At 46.8% G+C, this 20,879-nt stretch overlaps 8 protein-coding genes across 8 annotated transcripts; 5 read left to right on the top strand and 3 right to left on the bottom strand.

Moving 5' to 3' along the window:
* Positions 1 to 61: 61 nt before the first annotated feature.
* On the bottom strand, positions 62 to 5,948 carry I302_105476 (uncharacterized protein; the record flags this gene model as incomplete). Its single annotated transcript, XM_019195334.1, has 14 exons — positions 62 to 1,322; positions 1,444 to 1,543; positions 1,616 to 1,706; positions 1,818 to 2,447; positions 2,533 to 2,586; positions 2,657 to 2,776; positions 2,855 to 2,961; positions 3,036 to 3,749; positions 3,821 to 3,932; positions 3,995 to 4,124; positions 4,218 to 4,389; positions 4,455 to 4,529; positions 4,608 to 5,147; positions 5,240 to 5,948. The coding sequence occupies 14 exons, from the start codon at positions 5,946 to 5,948 to the stop codon at positions 62 to 64; spliced, it is 4,815 nt and encodes a 1,604-aa protein (XP_019043047.1).
* Positions 5,949 to 6,412: 464 nt separating this feature from the next.
* I302_105477 (uncharacterized protein) lies at positions 6,413 to 8,112 on the top strand (the record flags this gene model as incomplete). Its single annotated transcript, XM_019195335.1, has 6 exons — positions 6,413 to 6,442; positions 6,552 to 6,617; positions 6,706 to 6,837; positions 6,956 to 7,087; positions 7,165 to 7,263; positions 7,384 to 8,112. The coding sequence occupies 6 exons, from the start codon at positions 6,413 to 6,415 to the stop codon at positions 8,110 to 8,112; spliced, it is 1,188 nt and encodes a 395-aa protein (XP_019043048.1).
* An 800-nt stretch (positions 8,113 to 8,912) lies between these two features.
* I302_105478 (uncharacterized protein) lies at positions 8,913 to 10,065 on the top strand (the record flags this gene model as incomplete). The annotated part of the gene is made up of 5 exons (XM_065870094.1): positions 8,913 to 9,101; positions 9,259 to 9,368; positions 9,435 to 9,483; positions 9,549 to 9,621; positions 9,719 to 10,065. 5 exons carry the CDS (start codon positions 8,913 to 8,915, stop codon positions 10,063 to 10,065), a joined length of 768 nt encoding a protein of 255 aa, XP_065726166.1.
* Positions 10,066 to 10,328: 263 nt separating this feature from the next.
* I302_105479 (uncharacterized protein) lies at positions 10,329 to 11,411 on the bottom strand (the record flags this gene model as incomplete). Its single annotated transcript, XM_019195337.1, has 5 exons — positions 10,329 to 10,493; positions 10,558 to 10,621; positions 10,749 to 10,765; positions 10,852 to 11,049; positions 11,127 to 11,411. 5 exons carry the CDS (start codon positions 11,409 to 11,411, stop codon positions 10,329 to 10,331), a joined length of 729 nt encoding a protein of 242 aa, XP_019043050.1.
* A 1,379-nt stretch (positions 11,412 to 12,790) lies between these two features.
* On the top strand, positions 12,791 to 15,295 carry I302_105480 (uncharacterized protein; the record flags this gene model as incomplete). Its single annotated transcript, XM_019195338.1, has 5 exons — positions 12,791 to 13,326; positions 13,508 to 13,693; positions 13,777 to 13,846; positions 13,975 to 14,949; positions 15,185 to 15,295. 5 exons carry the CDS (start codon positions 12,791 to 12,793, stop codon positions 15,293 to 15,295), a joined length of 1,878 nt encoding a protein of 625 aa, XP_019043051.1.
* Positions 15,296 to 15,730: 435 nt separating this feature from the next.
* On the bottom strand, positions 15,731 to 16,300 carry I302_105481 (histone H2A; the record flags this gene model as incomplete). Its single annotated transcript, XM_019195339.1, has 3 exons — positions 15,731 to 15,954; positions 16,063 to 16,158; positions 16,225 to 16,300. 3 exons carry the CDS (start codon positions 16,298 to 16,300, stop codon positions 15,731 to 15,733), a joined length of 396 nt encoding a protein of 131 aa, XP_019043052.1.
* A 680-nt stretch (positions 16,301 to 16,980) lies between these two features.
* On the top strand, positions 16,981 to 17,594 carry I302_105482 (histone H2B; the record flags this gene model as incomplete). The annotated part of the gene is made up of 3 exons (XM_019195340.1): positions 16,981 to 17,064; positions 17,138 to 17,259; positions 17,381 to 17,594. The coding sequence occupies 3 exons, from the start codon at positions 16,981 to 16,983 to the stop codon at positions 17,592 to 17,594; spliced, it is 420 nt and encodes a 139-aa protein (XP_019043053.1).
* Positions 17,595 to 19,237: 1,643 nt separating this feature from the next.
* On the top strand, positions 19,238 to 20,026 carry I302_105483 (uncharacterized protein; the record flags this gene model as incomplete). The annotated part of the gene is made up of 5 exons (XM_065870095.1): positions 19,238 to 19,307; positions 19,416 to 19,496; positions 19,575 to 19,637; positions 19,731 to 19,949; positions 20,022 to 20,026. 5 exons carry the CDS (start codon positions 19,238 to 19,240, stop codon positions 20,024 to 20,026), a joined length of 438 nt encoding a protein of 145 aa, XP_065726167.1.
* Positions 20,027 to 20,879: the final 853 nt, after the last annotated feature.

The following is a 20,879-nucleotide window of genomic DNA, read 5'->3' on the forward strand; positions in this document are numbered from 1 at the left end:
ACCATCCAAGACCGACAATCTCCATTCCCAAGACGTACATAAACCGCTTTGACACCTCCACTCACACCTCATCATCCATCTCAATCTCACCTACCAACCTCAAATTCGCAGCCAACTCTTCTCGTTCCTCATCGTCCCCCTCGTCGGCATCAATATCCATCCTCGCATCATTATTCTGTATCTGTTCTTCCTCCTCCTCGTGATTCACAAAACTCTCAAAGCCTTCTAATCGTTCTTCTCCCTCTGCATTTCGCTCCTCCTGATCCCTCCATGCATCATGCAGCGTCCGAAGGGAATCTCGGATATCAGCGTCCACTTCCATCTCATGACTCCCATCTAGTGTTGTCTGATCGTAAATATTCGTCGATTGCCCATCTAGCACATCACCATGACTCTCATTCTGAGATATCTCCATCTCATCGATAGCTGGGCCAGGGTGAGAATCGATGACAGGCGCAGTACTCGGATTCGGTTGTGGATTCGGATTCGGCCAAACCTCCTCCCCACCCATGCCCATCAACCCACCCTCCAACTCACCAAGCATCTCCCCCTGAGCCTCAGCCAGCACATCCTCCAATTTCTTCGCCCCCAATTTAATCAATGTGGAAGTGCGTAGCTCCCTAGGAGGGTTCTTCATCTTTCTTTCCAATTTCGCTTTCTCCTGTTCTTTCTGCTTCTCCAACATGGCTTGTTGTCTCGCCGAGAGGGGTTTGACATCGACATCGTTGGTGTCACGAGAGGGTGAAGGTTTGAAGTTCTCGTTGTTGATAGTGGAATTTGGAGGTGGTCGGGTAGTCATCAGACCTTTCTTCCCTGACCATAGGTTATTGGAACCCAGGAATGTCTCGGAGGATGAGGGTGGTTCTTTCTTGATAGTTAATTGGAATAGATGTTCGGCCAGCTTCTCTTGGGCTTTACTCTTCTGAACAATGGCATCCTCTTCTTCTTCTCCGCCTCCCTTCTCGTTGTTGGCAGCACCTTCCTTCTCCTTCTCATTACCGTCTTTTGCCCCATTAACGTCCTCACTCATGATCCTAGCAATAGTAGGCGACCCGCCCCTCGATAAACTAGGCGATCGACTATCCAGCTGAGGTTCGTCCCGTACACTGGAGACGTTCCATCCACCACCCCAACCTTGATTACTAGCAGAAGAGAGGGGACTACCGATCCTCATGGAGTGATGATGTCCACCATCCCATGATTCATGTTGACCTTTTCTGAGCGAGGCCAAGTGCGCTTCTCTTGCTTTCTGAGCTACGGCAGCTTCATCGGATTCCCGTTGACGTCGTTTACGGGTTTCTATACATGATAACCAGGCGTACCTGCGTGAAGTGAACGGAATTAGCATACACACCCTCTCCCTCTCCAATATCTAGCACCGTGTAAGGTTCGAAATAGCCCCACTACGACATGAATGGGTATCTGGTAAAAGGCAGCACTCACCACAAGACGTTGTACAACTGCAAAACATCCTCTTTCCAAGCCTTCGCGAAATTCTCTTTCCGGAAGTCCTGAGTGAGCTGCTGACATCTTTTAACATTATCTGTCGTACAAAAACCCAAGTGTGAGCAATTTGGATCGAGTGATTGACAGAGACCGAAGCGAGATCACTCACGAGGACTAACGAAATCCAAAGCAATCTTAATACAATCAGCGAGATTACAGACTTGATGAGCGCATCCAGCAGGTATGAATACCGCCTGGCCCTATTTTGACAAGACAAATCAGATGAGCATGTCCCAACCGAGGCGAATCAGACGATGAAGGACCACCTCGATTCTTGGATAAGTGGGAAGGCAAGCCACGCGCCCACTCACAGGGTACTGGTAAACCCTCCAACCCCTCACACCTTTACTCTCGAACAACTCCCTCCTCAAAGCCGAATCAAGATAAAACAACTGCGAGTGAATGGGATCCGTGAAACTGTGCGTATTCCTGAATTTCTCAGTCAGGAAATCCCTGATCAGACCTGCATCCTCGGCTCGGAAAAGATCCCATACTGCGCAGCCAGGCTGTGGGTCTGATTCCGCCTCGGGTTCTGCTATTGGTCCCATATTCGCGTCTTGATTCTCATCTTGGATGGAGGTAGGCGGTGGAGGATTATCGGTTGTGTTATCCTTATTCCCTTCCCCATTCTCTACCCGAGATTCATCCGGAGACGTCTTCTCCTTTTCTGTTTCTTTATCTTGGGCTTGGTCTTGAATCTCGGTCCCAGCTTGAACTTGATCTTGGCTTTTCCCTTGATCTTGCTCTTTCCCTTGATCTTGCTCTTTCCCTTCCTCTTCGTCTTTCCCTTGCTCTTTGTCTTTCACTTGATCTGAAGAACTTGACGTTGTACCATGTCCCTGTTTCGACCGCGGACTAGCATACAGCAACAAATTCACAGCGTCCGCCACGTCCATGTGTAATCTCGTAGATCCAAATCCACCCTTCGTTTCTCTTGCTTCCTACAACCCCATCATAGGATCCAAATACATCAACTCAACATCACTGACACACTGACTACATCACAAGAAGTCAGAAATCACTCACAAAAGCATTATACATCTTAGGACCAATATCAGGTCTAGTCGGTCCAGGGGGGAACTACTCGTTCCAACACAACACAAATCAGTACCGACTAATACTCGTGTAGGAGAGAGGAGACGATGCTCACATGAGAATACAGATTCATCACTCCCTCTCGTCTCGTATAGTCCGGAACAGGTAGGGCATCGCAGAAATCGTGGTATAAATCAGGATGGGTATTTTTGAAATCGTCTGTAGCTGGCCAGTCCTGGAGAGTGTATGCAGATATCAATATACTGCCCCAGTGTGACGAGTGAGGTTGGGGTAGCACCAAATCCAAACCTACCTTGAGCTTAAGGATGTCCTTAGTCCGACCCTCGGCATTCTTGAATTTTTCGAAGAATTTCCCGACAGTGGTGAGTTTCGGTACGTTCGTCTGACAATTCACCACGTCTAAACCATTCCCATCCCCCATCGACATTTCATCAGCCTTATGACCAGCCGAAGGAATGGTAAGGTAAACTCACAGCACTGCTCCGCACCAAACCTCTCAATGAAATCATCAGGTCCCCAACCTAAGTTCAACTTCCTATCCACACCATCCACAACGATCGGTTCACCCTTCGACCAGACTTTATCGAAAATATCATTCGTCATATCTTCATCCTTCAGAAATATGAATTCTCTCGAATGCGCTTCTAACTCCGCAGGATCAGGGATGGGTTCCGCAGAAGGATGGGTCGATTTGGTATATCTGAATTTATCTTGGATCTCTCCCAACCCATCCGCATTAACACCAATCTCATCATTGGGCAGAGGCAGCGGCTCATCTGATGATCCCTCTTCTCTCCCATCTGCATTCCGTGCACTGAGAATGTTCTTCACCCCCTCATCATCCTTCTTCAAACCCATCAACCCCAATTTCCCATCCATCGTCTCCTTCCCGTCTTCGAGCACGAACCCGCTCAACCTCATCCAATGATCTTTCAGTTCTGCCCCATCGAACCTCGATACAGGCTGTAATCTTTCGCGGTAATGAAACGCAGGTGTCCTGGATTGTTTTTCAGCTCCGACATGCTGGCATTTCAATAATCTAGGTCGGGCAGCGTCAGGCAAAGGCCAGGGACTGATCATCATAGTTTCGAGGGAGTCGGGGAAATACCGTTCGCATTGGAGACAATAGTCTCGTCCGCAGGTTTTGCAGACGAACCAACCACCGAATATCGTTGATGAGCAGAAGTCTGCATAAAATGTTGTTGACATTTTATGAGCTAAATATTCATATTGGTAGTGGGATAGTAAGTGGACTTACCGCAAACAGACCGATGTATAGCAGCGTCCATACCCCGCTTTATAGCTTTCTGACCGAAGACGTGCCTTGCTTCAGCCGTTATAAGGGGCAACAACATCGGAGCGACAGTTTTCTTGGAGAAGAACAACACATCAGCTGTTTATTGCCTACCTAATCAAGGACAAAGTAGCTCACCTCAGTCTTGACGATATGTCCCTCTTCAAACTCAATATTGAATTCGGTAGGTAAAGGCGTGACATCCTCTTTCCATTCTGTCGACTCGAAATATCCTGGACCGGTAATATCAGAGGTCTCGGGGTCGATTCTACCACCATATCATTTCGGAATATATCAGCTTCATTCTTATGATTGATGATGGTTGATTAGCCGATCTCATAGATGTAATGGTAACACTCACGGGAATGTCCTGAAATCTCTGAATCTACAACTATCTCCCCCCAATTTCGCAATACACTGGGTACATTTACCCCATTTGCCGTATCTCGGTCTTTGACATGCCGCTAATTGGACTTCCTTCGTCTTGCCTTTGAGGAGTTTCTTAATCATCGCATCTGAAAATGCTTTCCCACCTATATGACCAGCACAATTAGCAGAAGCACACCTTGACATGGGAGAATCGAGGTTAGACACTGACGAGGAGTGACTTTTTCAGGTGGTTTATCCGACGGCTTTAAACCTGGAGGGTCCAGATGCTTCTTCTTCCCCGATGCTGGTTTGGAAGTTATACCCATTTACAATGTCTTGTTCAGCTTGGATTTAGGGTAACGAAGTTGGATAACCAGCTCACCTTTGATCAATCTTCCATTACTCTTTGGCCTTTTATTTTGTCTCTTCCCGCCATCCACCTCGTCTTCGGTATTCAAGTCACTCCCATCCTCTTTATGGTTTTCCCGGTCCACCAGAACCACTTCGTTCAGCTCATCTTCATCTTCGATACTATTCAACTCGTCCACCTCATTATCATCAATCACAATCACATCTTCCCTCTCTTTACCCTTCCCCTTACTATCAGCTCTACCTCGAGGTTTGTCCGATAGTTTCCGCTTTGTTCCAGCTTTCAAGGGCATCTTAGGTGTGATAGGAAGTCGGGTAGGTACAGGTGTCGTAGAGGGAGAAGCTCGTTTTCTAGCTGATGAAGATGACTCGGCGTGAGGTATAGTGTTATTCTCAACCTCTAATAAATTTGTGGGGCTGGTCTCTTTTGGTTTAGGTCTTGAGGAAGTGGTAGCCTCAGATAATGAAGGGGCAGTATGAGCTATAGGGGATAGGTTGAGGTCGGCCGGGAGGTCTGGGATATCAGATACGGGTGTGAGGGGTGTTGAGCGTCCTGCAATGCAAATCAAGGATATGCATTTGAGTTGGTAAGTAAGGACAGAAGAATGCTGAGAAGATGAAGCAAGACCGCAAAACAAAACCCACCAGAAGGCATCTCAGCTTCGACTTCCTTTGTCTTCTCCTTCTGCTGTGTGTCCTCGTCAACCTCTTTTTGCACTTCCTCTCCATCCTTTGGCTGGTCTTTCTCCCCCTCTCCTTCTCCCTCTCCATCTTCCATCACGACCTCCTTCACACCCACATAATTAGGTTCCCTCCCTTCTATCTGCTCCACCTCCTCTTCCTCCTCTTCTTCAGGTGCCCCGAAATGCTGCAAAGAAGTAATATACTCCATCATCTTCCCTTCATCCTCTTCTTCCGGAATATCCTGTCCATGTTCAGAGACAGAATTCAGATCGTCCTCCTCTTCCCTTACGCCGAATGGGTTCGAGGTGCTTTGATCTTCTGAGGTAGGTTGGGGTAGAGGGGGTGGTGCGTTGGGATCGAATTCGGTTGGGAGAGGGGCGAGGTCCATATCTGCTTCTACTTCCTTGGTAGGGTTAGGGGTAGCGGACGTGGATATGTTTGATTGGAGTGTAGCAGGAGGATCTGGAGGTGGCATCTTGTCGTTGATGTCTACATCTTGAGACGTATCCTTGGATGTTTCTGAGTCATCCTGGATCTCCGGAGGTGATTTAGACGAGGATGCTTTGTCCTGCTCTGCTGCAAGGGATGTATGGGAGTCTCCAGTCGATGCTGCCTCAACAGCTGTAGCTGTAGCTTGAGCTGGGACTGTCGTTTCTTCGGCGTCGGCCATAATGGTCGTAGTGCTACGTGATGCTAGTGATACATGGAGTGATGTTGCTCGATATCAAGATGAGTGCTAATGTATGCTTGTAGTGAGATGGAAAGTAATGTTATTCATGTTTTCAAGAGTGGACATGGTCAAAGTGATAAATCGTGAGAAAGTCAGCCTGATACCATCAGTGTGGCAGCCAGATTATGGCAGACCGGGGTGAGCCTGATATTCTCCTGTCCCTTCCTCCACCTTTTATCGCGATCCATGTCTAATGTCAATGCTGAGCTCTCGACTCCTAAGCTCAACTCTCTTTCCATCTTTACGATTTAGCATACTATACTTTACCCCTCGTCAACATCCTTAACCCGCTCGGCGTCTACACAGCAAGCAAGTCATTTCAAGATGGATGCTGGTATGTCAGCTTCTCCTCCCCCTCTTCTTTTAAGGGCGATCAGCTGACAAATGAATGATAATTGACAGGTATGAGAGGGACGAACGCTGCTCAGGATTCTGTGGGTTTACATCTCGTTATCAGTTCATGACAGCTGCCTGTTCCATGGGGTTCCATGGGGGTGTTTCAGAAGATCGACTCAACTGATATGAACGTGAATCGTGAATTAGCGATTCAAAGACAAAGAAGCAGCTTCGATCAAATCTACCAAATTCCCAAAACATTTCTCTGAAAAGGTCAGCCACGAATCTCCCTTCTTCTCTGTGAACCTTTGAAGCGGAAGATGCAAGCTTTACGCTCACCTCTCTGGTTCGTGATGTTTAGGTTGACTTGCGAAAGGTCAATTTGGCAGTGATCAAGCCATGGATAGCTACGAAAGTGACCGAATTGATCAAGATCGAAGATGATGTGGTGGTGGAGTATGTATTTGGGATGCTGGAAGATAAGGATAAGCCTGTGAGTTGAATTTACTGCAGATGACATTTATGGATCCTTCGATCGTCAAAAGAATAATCTACTTCTATCAGAATCCGTACAACAAGATTCTCAGCTAATGATCCTGTCTGCATCGTAGATACCGGACCCCAAGAAAATGCAAATCTCCCTAGTAGGCTTTATGGACAAACATGGTGCTGCAGCATTCATGGATGCCTTGTGGAGTCTACTGTTATCTGCTCAAAATACTATCGGGGGTGTACCTGCCGAGGTATGTCCATGCAATAATATTAGCTGTCATTAGCACTCTTTGGTGTAAGACAGCTGACCATACACTCTGTCATACAGTTCATCGAAGCGAAGAAAAAGGAATTACAAGCCAAGCAGAATATGGAGAGGGTCGCTGCTGGTAGATCGACTGCTGAGGACTCGTTTGATCGACGGAGGGTGAGTCTTACCATTCATCAAAATCATGGCATCCATCGTTCATACCCTGTTCTCCCCATTTATCGTAATATAGTGCCATATTCGGAACTGACCATATACTAATCCACCTCAATCGCATAGGGCGACAACTCCCTCCCATCACGTCCAGGCCCACCCCCAGCACGACGCTCTCGATCCCCACCGCCTGCTCGAGGCGATCGAGGGGATATATACAGACCCAGAGATAGGGATGGAAGAGACGAATACCGACCCAGACCACCTCGAAGGGATTTCGACAGAGAGAGAGAAAGGGATAATGGGTATGGCCAACGAAGGGATAGAGATAGGAGTCCAGCAAGAGGTGGAGGATACAGGAGGAGATCGCCTTCCCCATCCACACGAAGACGATCACCCTCGCCTAGACGAAGGGATTCACCGCCTCCGAGAAGACGTAGATCACCTTCTCCCGCTACTAGGCGTAGATCCCCCTCACCATCTACTAGACGACGATCACCTTCTCCACCTCGAAGACGAGAAAGAAGCATAACACCCCCACTTAGGAAGAGGAACGATGATACTCCTTCAAGAGAGAGGGGCAGACCAAGATCCAGGACACCTACACCGTCCGATCCAGGTTCTAGGTCCAGGTCTAGATCCAGATCACCTACCGTCACTCCGCCTCGAAGGAGGAATAAAGATAGAGATTCGTCGCCTCCTCCTCCGAAAAGACGGAGATCACCTAGTGATAGTAGGAGTAGGAGTCCGGATGCGCGTGATGAGGAGGTGCATAAGAAGGGGAGAGGGAGGTTTACGGTGGAGGATGAGAAGGCGGAGAAAGAGGCGAAGAAGGGGAACAGCAGGTGGGATTGAGGGTATTGAGCGATACATCATCATATTCTGTAGGCTAGGTTTCATCATGACGAAGGGTGTATGAAGATTGGAATGGTACAATCGTATAATACTACGCCGGTGTATTGACACCAATTAATTCGAGGCTTCCATGTAAATGAGTGATTAGCAGTACTGTAAACAGCTGACTACAAAATATCTGTAATGAGCAATACGAACCTGCTACGCGTTGTTTCATTCTCCTGTGCCTGACAGTGCATGTCCCTTACGTACGGTTCACGAGTCCGGCTCTTCTCTGCGCGTTTGATTTCTTGTCACTTTTACACTTTTTCTGCTTACTGCTATCCTTCGCACTCTCGTACAACTGAGCTTGTACGCGTAGTATATGCGCATGCGTGTGATGTACGTACAGCATGCAGTGTGGTACATATGCATCGGAATGGCCCTGCAAGAGGACAAAGTCGAGTGATGCTGTGAGGATTATAATTATGATTACGCACTGCTAAAGTATTGTTTTCTGAGAGTACTGGGATTCAGGGGCTTACACTTTGATGTTTGATGTTTTTTACTTTTTACTTTTTCATACAGGGCTGGCTTGAAAGCGGTCCATGCTCATTTCCTATTCCTCTTACATCTCTTACATAGCATTAATTTCATCTGATCTCGTTTCTATTCTTACATCTCACATCTCTCATCTCACAGTCGACCCAATTTGCTCTTACAGTTGCTTCATAGCTAACTCTAGTCACTCATTACTACACTTTCAACACGACAATCAACCAATACTACCCAAAACCCTGAATATACATCTCTCATCCACAATGTTCACCCAAACCATCTCCCTCCTCGCCCTCGCCGCCCTCTCTGCTCAGGCTATCGTCACTCCAACCTCACCAGATAGCAACACCGTTGTCAAAGTTGGAGAGAAGATCAATGCCCTCTGGACGGTCGATAGCGTTGATAATTGGAATGATGTGTCTATCCAGTTGATGACCGGTGATAACTTGCAGGTGAGCTTTGATTTCCTATTCTGATGAGGTGATATGTGCCTTCTGCTTGCAGACATGATATTCAACCTATACAAGCTATACAGCCTCTCATCGTGTATAAGAAAGTTCACCGAAACGAAAATGACCACATTGCTGAAATTCGCTTCCATCACAACAGATGGTCCCCCTCGCAACCGTTGCTGAGGGTATCGACGGCACCAAAGTATCGTCCTACTCTTTCGACGCTCCTGATGTTTCGCCTTACTCCAAGATCTATTTCTTGCAATTGCGAGTGTAATTTCCTCATTCTCCATGGCTGAATGGACCAGGCTGACCTGATACTGTCTCATTCAGCACGAACGGCGGTATAGCTACCAACGCTACTTGGACCACCCGATTCACCGTGAGCTACAGCCCTGCTCCCCTGTGATTGTATGAATACTTGGCTGATCCCTTTGATACGCACAGATCGCCGGTGCCGATGGATCCGCCACCGCACCTGAGCAAAGTACCGTCTACTCAGGTACTACTGTAGAGTGGGGTAAGTTGTCTTTCTCATTCATCGAAGTCCGCCCTTCATCATTAAACTTCGCGTATATACTCGAAAACATGGGCTAATTCCCCGACCCGTATCACAGGTACCGGAACCCTCCTCTCCTCAGTATCCACCGACGGATCATCCTCCTCCAACTCCACCTCAACCGGTACCACCTCTTCCAACTCTACCTCCGGTACAGGTGCCGGATCAAGCGTGACGACCGTTTCCGTGTCTGATACCTCATCTAGCACCTCCGCCTCCGCCTCTGAGAACACCTCAACTTTCACCTCTGGCACTGCCTCCGGTTCGGGATCCAAGACCGTAGCTGCTGCCGCCGCTACCTCAGCTTCCGCTTCCGCCTCTGGATCCAGCAGCGGTGCTGGCAAGAAGGAGGTCGGCCTGGGGATGATGCTGCTTGCTGGTTTGGTTGGCCTGGCCGTCTTATAAGGGGATACGGTGATCGAGTATCCTGGGATATAGAGGATGATGGACAATTACTTTTCAGTCTATACTACGAATCATGATGTGACGCACGTACATACATACATACATTTAGGATTAAATAACGGATATAATCGTGTTCGATTATTTCACATATTGTTACATTACATATATCCATCATGATTCTACGTCAAAATGTATTATACAACCTCTTTTTCCTTCCCCCTTGCCTCCATAATGGAGGCACAGTCTCGTGCTCTCATTGATGTCTAACTTTCCCTCCTCTCCTTATCGTATTGATTGTCCTCATGAGCGACTTCGTCGAAGTTCGAAAGACCAAGTATCTGACATTTAGGTGGGGCTATATACCCGCTGGCTCTAGCTAAACTCGTGAATTCCTCAAGATACCCAGCCTGTTGAAGATCGATGATACGCTAGGCGGCATGGATGAATAATGGCGTGAGCTGATCCTTTGTTGAAGCTTGTTGCAAGACCAACGATTCGTCTAATCTCGGCATGTATACTATTCCGGGCTATATCCATTCTTGGGGTATTTCTCGTGCTTGTTCGTATTCATTTAGTAAGGCCATCGCGATTTCTACTTCCCCTGTTTGCATGGTTGTCTCGTCAATGAAGTTTTTTCACGTGTATGGATGGTGTCTGGGATGATGCTGTTGATGAAAACTTACGGAAAACACATTGACCACTGAGATCAAACAGATCATAATCATCAGCAAATGACGCGTCATTGTAATCTTGAAAGCTGGAGTGGAATGATCAAGATCAACTTACATTACGACAGACATCTCGGAGTCGATTAACGGCGATCTGAAACTCTCCTTGGGTGGTGCTCGATAACAATTCATCTTGAGCATGAGTACGATTGGACTGTCCAAGCAAAGTAAGATGATCCAATAAACCCTGATGGTATCTCATCCCATTATATCCATCTACCCAGGCGATAGGAAGCAGTTCTCGTGATATTCCCGCCTAAGTCACACGGATCCGGTCGATATAAGCCTATCGTTTCCCTTTCCTTCACGAAACGAAACGAAACGAAAACTTACCTTTGCCAGTCTCCCTTCCTCGTCTTCGAATTCGTCTTTGAAGCCAATAAAGTAGTAAGAGGACGGTCTAAAGTAATCTACGATGTATGTGAATGGCCAGGGCTGCTTCGATGAGACTGTACGATATGCAATGAGTGAGTGGTGCACTACTTGATCGGAGAGAGGTGGTGGCGAAGCGGTGGAGAGGATGAAGGGGATTCCTCGGACTTGGGCTTGGGTGGGGAGGTTTCGATGTATCTCCTTTTGCTTCTGCTTCGGTGTCGCTGATGATTCATTGTGAGGCATTTTGCAGAGCGCGAAAATTAAGGCTTGAATATGCAGATAATCAAGGTTCGTCATTCGGCGGGACACGTAGTCTGGAGAGAAAGAGACTTGCATACTCTGTAGATTTATGTACAGCATTGAAGTTAGATTTCGTCGATCCAATCCAATTGAGACCAGTTCTGGATTATTAGGGAATGAAGATGAAATATCAGATAATTATGAGGGTTGCACGCTTCCTCCCTGGTCTGCTGAGACAACAGACTTTCTGTTTGGGAGAAGGAGCCACACAATCATATAGTCTCCGTATGATTATGAATGTATTCTCATTGTCAAGAATGTCAGACCGGCTGTCTCCTCCGTCTCACGTCGGAGGAGAATTGCCCACACTGAACGATATTGTCGGTTTATCTTAGATGAGAATGGGGTAACTGTATATCGCAACGTCATGTCGTCCATTGCGATTCTGCAGGAATGCAGCACTGTCTTCGAGCCGTGATGCATAACTTCTTACTCCTCAAGTCTCACATCCTTCGCATTGGAACACGGGTCTATCACCGGGATTCCATCTAACGCAACAATCCTCATCCACTAGATGTGGTTGTGCCGCAAGTAATTTGGTCGACACAGCTTCAATCGCTGAGCGAGATGAACAGAGCTGATGCCATGGGCAAGACAGAGTGGATCGCTGCATATGGATAAGATGCGGAGAGCGAACCTTCATACGGGGCTTATGGAGATAGGACGAGAGGCGAGAAAGGGAGGAAGAGGGGAGGAGCGAGGGAGAGAAGGAGAGAAGGAGAGAAGGAGAGAAGGAGAGAAGGAGAGCAGTAGTCGGACGAGACGAGAGGAGAGGACATGAGAGAGACGATAGACGAGACGATGGCGGGGTTAAGAGGTAAGGGGCAGGAGGCGACATATGAGAAAGGGCGAGGATGGATAGGTGGGAGGTACAGACTCAGATGATAGGACGAAGGCATGGTGGGACGAGCCACGAGGAAGAGGGGAGAGAAGAGGTACAAGGGGAGAAGGGGGTGGAGCGAAGAGGGCGAAACACTATCGGGAGATGTACGAAAGACGTGTCAAAGCCGCTTCTCAGCTCAACCCACACATGCATCATACATACAAATGCATTGCATCGCATAGATTCAGCTTTTTTTCTTTGACACAATAACAAGTCCAACCATCCATAAACACCAATTTGCCACCCATCTCATACAGTGAAATCGCGCGAATGGCGGTGATATCCGCTGAACCTGTTTTGACGATTGACGATTTTGAAAAAAGTTGGACAGGACAGATCAGACACAACACCAAACATCCTCATCAATCCTCTATCTGCTCATAAGTCACAGACGAGGACATACTGAATCGCAGCCCAAGAAAGTCATAGACTATCCAAGATGGACGCCCTCCTCGCTTCAGCAGGTCCTTTACCTCCCAAGAAACACCACCACCACCAAAAAGGCAAACCCTCTTCCAACTACGTCAAAAAATCCCAACCGACATCGCACCAAACCATCCCCCGAGCAGATGGGACCTCCATAGATCCCTCTCTACACTCCATCCTTTCGTCCACCAGAGTCCCAACATCATTCCATCAATCCAACCTTGCCAGCGGATCTGGTTCTACCCCCATTAAACCTGATGCCTCGCTAAACAGGATACAAGATAAGAAGTTGAAATCGAAATTGACAAGACAGGATATAGTGCAGAAGCAAAATAAGATAGATAGGCATGATGTGAATGAGTGGTTGAATAAGGCTATCTCGGGAGATAAGGGTGGGATCGAAGTTGATGAGGAGCTTGGTGAACGGACTTGGAGAGTGAAGCAGAAGGAGATAAGTGATTCGGTTGGGATGAGTAGTAGGGGGAAGAAATTTGATTTGAAGTTTGAGGGGATGGGGAGTTATAAGGTTGATTATACGAGGAATGGGAGGTGGGTGATATTCTCTCTTTGTTGGGTTGATCGAAGAAACCTCGGACTTCCCTGTCGCTGTGTCTCGGTGGCTCAGTCTAAGCCTTGTTGGTGAAGGAGCTTCTGAGATTTATTGCTAAAACGCGGACAATCTCTTGATAATCCGATTAAGTGGTGAGCTGAGATACTATACTCTACTTAGACACCTAGCAATAGCCTCATCGAAAGGTCACATAGCGACCTTCGATTGGCAAGCTGGTAAACTCCATTCGGAGATCCAGCTGAAGGAGTCGATAAGAGATATCAAATTTCTACATTCAGAAGACTTCTACGCTGTAGCTCAGAAAAAATATGTGTTTATATATGATCAGAATGGTGTGGAGTTGCAGTGAGTGGCATTTCACCTATGGCATCATGCTATACTATCGAGAGCGATGTAGCTAAATGACAAGCTGTTGTTCTGGTTGGTAGTAAGCTGAAGCAGCATATCGATCCTACGCATATGGAGTTTTTACCTTACCATTACCTCCTGGCTACTGTAGTGAGTAATTGGTCTGGTCTTTGAGTACAAATTGTCCTTTCCCAATGAGACACATTGAAAATGGACATAAGGGCTGGATACATACAGCGAGATTCAAGTAGACAATGCTGATTTACACTATACCGCAGGGTCACGCAGGATACCTGAAGTACCACGACACCTCAACGGGAGTGATGCTCACCCAAATCCCCTCTCATCTCGGTTCACCCCATTCCATGGCCCAAAACCCCCATTCGGCGATCATACATCTCGGCCATGCCAACGGCACCATGACCCTCTGGTCACCCAACATGACCACTCCGCACGTCAAGCTCCTCGCTCACAGAGGTCCAGTGAATGGGATCGCCGTAGATCCAAGCGAGAGCAGTGCAGGTCGATATGTAGCTACGAGCGGGATGGACGGGGTAGTCAAGCTATGGGATGGGAGAATGTGGGGTAAGGAAGTGAGATCGTGGCATGTCCGAAATCAAGTAACCAACCTGGGATATAGCGGAATGGGGATGTTATCTGTTGGTGGTAAATCGGGAGTAACGGTCTATCGAAATTTACACGAAGGAAATACCCAACATACACCTACACCCTACCTTACTCTCCCACTTCCATCACTCACAGCCTCTTCAGTGAAATTCTGTCCATTCGATGATCTCCTATGCGTAGGACACGAGAAAGGGATCTCATCGTTACTTGTCCCTGGATCGGGTGAACCCAACTTTGATTCAGGCGAGGCAGACATCTACGAGACCTATTCGAGAAGACGAGAGAGGGATGTCAGAGGATTATTGGAGAAGATCAAACCTGAACTTATCACGCTGGATACGGATTTCCTAGGACATATCAATGAATCGAGAGGTGGTGAGACGTTCGAAGAGCGGAATTCGAGGAGTTATAGGCAACTTGGGAGGTTGGAGAGACTCAGGATGGATGGGAAGGCCGATGAACCTCAGGCTTTAGAAGAGGAAGAAGAGGATGAGGATGGAGAGGGACAGGGAGAGAAGGGCGGTGAGACGACGGAGAAGGTTAAGAGGAAGATGAAGGGTAAGGGAGGTAGTACGAGTAGGTATTTGAGGAAGAAGCAGAAGAAGAATATTGTGGATAATAGCTTGGTGAGTTGGTTTGATCTTATATTTCAACTTGCGACCTCTCGTCTGTGCTCGGACCAGCAATTTACACGTGTCCCCCTCCCTTCCTCGTCTCGTCTTATTTTGTCTCCATCTCGCTCCGTTTCTCTTCTTCTCTTCTTCTGTTCGTCTCATTCGATAGGGCAGGAGGACTAGGACTCAAGCTCTCGGCTATATGTCAAGCAAGATCTTAGCTAACCAATTTACCTTCTCCGTTCAGCTCGCAATGAAAGCCAAAGTCGCTGCTCAGAAGAAAGCCGAGGATACAAGACGGAAGATCGCTAGTGGGGAGATCGTCAGGGAGACTGGTGCTTTGGCTAGGTTTGGGTAGAGTAGCGAATGGGTTGGATTTGTTTTGTTGGTAGGATACTTGTATGCATTTACGAATATATACACCCAAGTGTACGGAGGTGGTACAAAAGAAGAGAAGTAATATAGGTAGTCTGCAGATCTGTCCACCTGCGGTGATGAGTGGAGACAAAGATGAGTGATTGTGTCTGCAAGAACGAACCAGCGTAGTACTCACATTCGTCGGTGAATGCTGAGTAAAGGAGAGGTTGCAACGTTTCTATTGCAGCAAGGACATTATGATGCGATGGAGATGGACATGGAGCCAGTCAGTTAACTTGCTTCCGTGCAACCAATGAACATATAATGTGACAGTGAACTGCATCTCGCAGACATCAAATAAGAACTAGCGAAAACGAAGATATAAAAGTAGTATATAATAGTACGAAACTCGAAGCTATGGATGGTATATAACCGTTTATACTTCTTGAGAAGCCTTGGCCTTTCCCTTGGTCTTGGCTGGGAGGAGTTCGGCCATGATGTGAGGGAGGACACCACCTTGGGAGATGACGACGGAACCGAGCAGCTTGTTCAACTCTTCATCGTTTCGGACGGCGAGTTGCAAGTGTCTGGGTACGATACGGGACTTCTTGTTGTCTCGGGCGGCGTTACCGGCCAATTCGAGGATTTCAGCAGCGAGATCTGTAGATGGATGATATATCAGTAATGTGTTCTTCCTTGGTGGGTAGGAATAGAGACAGTGAAGGAGAGGAATGGCGAGAAGGAAGCAGAGAGAGAAGCCAAACTCACATTCGAGGACGGCAGCGAGGTAGACGGGAGCACCGGATCCGACTCGTTGGGCGTAGTTACCTCTCTTCAAGAGTCTGTGGATACGACCGACAGGGACTGTAGTGAAGCACAGGAGATCAGCGATTGAGCAAAGGGAAGAAAGGGGGAGCAGATACAACTCACATTGAAGACCGGCCTTGGAAGATCGGGAAGAAGACTTGGTCTCGGAAGAGGACTTTCCTTTACCACCGGAAGACATTGTTGATAAGTTTGTTTGGGTTGGGTTTGGGTTTGGGTTAAGAGTTGGGAGTGGTTTGTTGACTTGTTATTGATGTGTTTGATGAGGAGGGAAGAAGTTGAAAGACGAGAAGATAATGTGGTATTTAAATGGTATCGATGCGGGTACGAGGGTGTATCTCTGATTCCTCACTACAGTGAGTTTGTGGTACGCTGGATAGGTAATAGGTTAGGATGTAATGGTTTTACCCTGATTCACCTTTACAAAATATCAACACGCCATTCACTTATCAGACGTGTCATCACATATCACACATAAAACGATGACATCGACATTTAAATCGTGACGTCTGTGATTCGGCGTTATTTTATAATGAGATATTGCCAATTTTGCCGAAAGTCATGATGTCACGAGGTGAAATCGTTACGCGTCTCTTTTAAATGACCACGCCACCTTGTTTGATTACACCCTGCATAGCACATCACCATAACACACTGTAACAACATACCCTGACATGAACCATCACACGTACCATTACACATTACTCTCACTACTCTCTCTGATACATTTATAAAGACTCGACTTTCTTCTTCTTTCAACTTTTCCCTTCTCTCATCAACTCAATCAACGACTTCAACCAACCAACACATTCTATCTAAACTCTTCAACCCCACCAAACCCAAACCAAACAATCAATCACAATGGCTCCTAAATCCGTCGCTTCCAAAGCCCCCGCTTCTCAAGCTTCCAAAGCTCCCGCTGCTGCCTCCAAGGCTCCCGCCAAGGTGAGTCTTCCTTCTCCCTCCTTCTCTTCCTCATCACGGAACATCCAACTGATATACCTTTACTCCTACGTAGGCCGCTAAGACCTCCGCTCCCGCCAAGGAAGGTGGTAAGAAGAGATCCAAGAAGAGGGTCGAGTCTTACTCTTCTTACATCTACAAGGTTCTTAAGCAAGTTCACCCCGACACTGGTATCTCGTGAGTGTTCTCTTCTTCCTCCTTCTCTCCCTTGTTCCTTCCCCTACACATCCCTTCTCTCCCCCTACTCCACCTCGCCTTCGTCTTCGATGATCATATACTGATATACTTTATTCCGCAGAAACAAAGCCATGGCTATCTTGAACTCCTTCGTCTCCGATATCTTCGAGCGAATCGCCTCCGAAGCCTCCAAGCTCGCCTCATACAACCACCGATCAACTATCTCTTCCCGAGAAATCCAAACTGCCGTCCGACTCATCCTCCCCGGTGAACTTTCCAAGCACGCCATCTCTGAAGGTACCAAGGCCGTCACCAAGTACTCTTCTTCCAAATAAACTTCTTTCTCTCCATAGTAGTTTATAGGTTCTGAGTCTGATTTTCGTATCGTGTAACTATTACTTAACTTAGGTGGTATTAGTAAATCACCCTTTTATACTTCGTCTTCGCTAGTTCACTTGACATGAATTGTCCTGTTCACGATACTTCCTGGTTGCACTGTACATCGTTCGCATTGATAGCATCGCTGGCATTAATATGTTAACACAACCACCAACCTTCTTCCTCTTCATTCGTTGAGTACAGCACTCTCCGCAATGACTTGAACAGTACACCGCTCAGACCTCACGCGTGTGCAAAATACATTACGCGACTCGTCTCCCATTCTCCTCCGTCCCTCCCCTCAACTCGTATCGTTCCTCGTGTGGATTCGCTCAATGCATGATATGCATTCCTTGAAGGTATAATAAGCACTCGTGTGTAGTATGGTATGGTGTTGTGTATGAATCTACAATGAGCAGTAATAGTTGAAGGAAATGAAGAGATGCCGAAATCGAAGTGGCAACCAATCTTAATCTTAATCTTATGTATCATCGTTCCGACACTCTTCTCCTTCTTCCCATGCAACCTCAAAGGCGAGTAGTGCTGCTCCTCCTTCGATGATCTGTCGTATAATATTCACTCGAAGTTGGCACTCTCTCTTTCTTTCCTATTCGAGTAAACGAGGGAGAGATCATAACGGGTATGTCAAGCAAGATAACACGATAGAGCTATAGTAGAAGACATAGCATGTTCAAGACCAAAACACTTGATAAGAGTGGTTAATGACACATTCTCACGTTAGTTTAGCTACGTTGACAGATCGAAAGTGGTTCTTTGTTTCTAGTGAAAGTATACTAATGAGATGGTAGGGTATCGTGTACAGTCTGCTCGTAGAGGAGCGTAAGTAAGATCGAGATGGATGGATGATCTGCGACCCTTCGTGCTGAGCTAGTCTCAAGATGGGATCTCGCCTGGTATTCTGAATGACTCGCAACTTATTGGGTTATCCTTCCCAGCCGTTAAGAGTTCGTACTGTAAGTGAAGCCGAGTAGTCGCAATTATCAATCTTCTTTCCATCTGCCTCCCTGAGTCAGACATCGTCGGACTTGCTCTGCTGTCTGACATTAGGAGAATCAAGATAGAATATACTGACGTGAGATTAGCTCGAGCAGTGGATATGATATGATATGTGGACAAGTATAATCTATTATAGTGTGATCATCGATTCTCTTAAGTAGAGAAGAGATAGTATCAGAACGACGTCATACCATCCTTTGGGTATAGCCGATCAACACCATCAGTACAGCACTTGCTGTTTCTACTTCTGAACGATGGTAAAAGTCCGTGCGCAGTATGAGAACAAGAGCATGAGTGTACTTGACGTTGAGTTGACTGGACTATCCCTCAAGTTCATGTGTATATAAACCCCCTTCTCTAACTTCTTTCTTCTCTCCATGTCTCTCTTTATCTTTCTTCTCATCCACCTCGGATATCTCACAGATTCATATCACTCTCTTCAAGCTATATATTGATAGTTATAGTCTCTACAATCTTTTGGTTCACTTTATCTTCGTTCTTCGTTCGTTCCAACTTGGCTCTCACCTCATCTTCTCCTTTTCTCACTACTCTCACTATTTCACGCGATTATACCTTGAAAGAAATGGGAGGTAAAAGCTTTGATACCCCCGCTGGGACTGGTCGTAGTAGATCTGTCAAAGCGGGTCTTCAATGTGAGTTTGATGATCTTACTTATATTCCAACCAATCAGATCAATCTATTGCACCTCGTCATAACCTAACAGCCCAGTGACTGATACTGACCATATCTATATACTGCAGTCCCCGTTGCCCGTGTCCATCGATACCTCAAGCAAGGCAGATATGCCAAACACATTGGCGGAGGTGCTGCGATCCACATGGGTGAGTGATCACCCCTCCATCTATAATTCAAGTAGCTTTACGTTGTTGACTTATCCGCATATCTCCCATACACTTCAGCCGCCGTTCTTGAATACCTCGTAGCTGAAGTTGTCGAATTAGCAGGGCACGCAGCTCGTGATAGTAAGTGACGATTAGGTCTACTCTTCCCCTCTGACTCTGATTGGGGAAACGAGGAACAAGTATGCATCATTGACAATCTGATTTGAATTGCAGATAAGAAGGCACGAATCACTCCTAGACATCTTCAACTTGCCATCAGAAACGATCATGAACTCGAAAAGATTTGCCAAAGCGTCACTATCTCCCAGGGTGGCGTGCTCCCCCATATCGAGAAGGTGCTCACTGTTGTCAAACCGCGAAAAGGCAAGAAGAGGAACTCTCAATCTACTGGTACGACTTCCACCGGTAATGGGATGGAGGAGAGTGGTCCGGGTGAGCTTACCGTCATTCACTTTCGGGCGATTGTGAGCTGACGTGAGATCGTATTATGAACATCGTTCTTAGCTTAATTCGACAGCCGCTCTGTAAGGACATGACGAATCTTACGAGCTACGAAGGCAACGACTATACGATCACAACGACAGTACCCCCAATCATATCAAGAAGCTCGACCGATCGTACGAAATCCACTTTCTTTTCATTTTACATTTCAATCCCCCTCACACATCCACAAGATCTCTCTATTCCGTTCGTTTCTTCCTTTCGATATCGACACGATCACATAATGAACATATATCCACCCTCACCTCTTCATTCCGGTCAACATGATCACTACTTTCTTCATTCTTTCCTACAGTCGACCATAAAACCGTAAAGCTCACGATATCATTCATGTCTCGATTCTCACACTATGTTACTGTAGATATCTCATAGGAATAACTGAGAATCACCATGCATTATGTACATAAATCATACGTTTTCAAATAAAGCAGCTGCCACTTGAACAAGCCAGAGCCTTTCCAGATACAAGGTTATCGAAGGGATGTGAGGGGTAGGCATGCGGACTACTGAAGTAGACTAGCCACAGTGGTAGGCGAGTGAGCGGTGTAGTATTTTTGTTCCACGTGAGACTCATGCATCTCTCTCTGAAACTCCTGCCTTCATGTATGCATCTCATATGCTGATCTCATAGTCCCGCGTAATCCCTGTTACAGTGGATGTGCCATCGTCACCAAACAAGGTGAACAAGTTACATCGAGAGGATGCATGAAATCAACACAGAATCAGGAATCAGGGGTCTGTAAAACGCCGCGGTGATAATTTGATCTGTTTGATAAAGATTTTCACCGTAGAGACGCGTTTTGATTTTAATCAGTCAAATCACGTGATATACTAATCTCCGTATCAACCATCCAGTGATTC

Source organism: Kwoniella bestiolae, chromosome 3, assembly GCF_000512585.2.
Source record: "Kwoniella bestiolae CBS 10118 chromosome 3, complete sequence".
Lineage (NCBI taxonomy): Eukaryota > Fungi > Basidiomycota > Tremellomycetes > Tremellales > Cryptococcaceae > Kwoniella > Kwoniella bestiolae.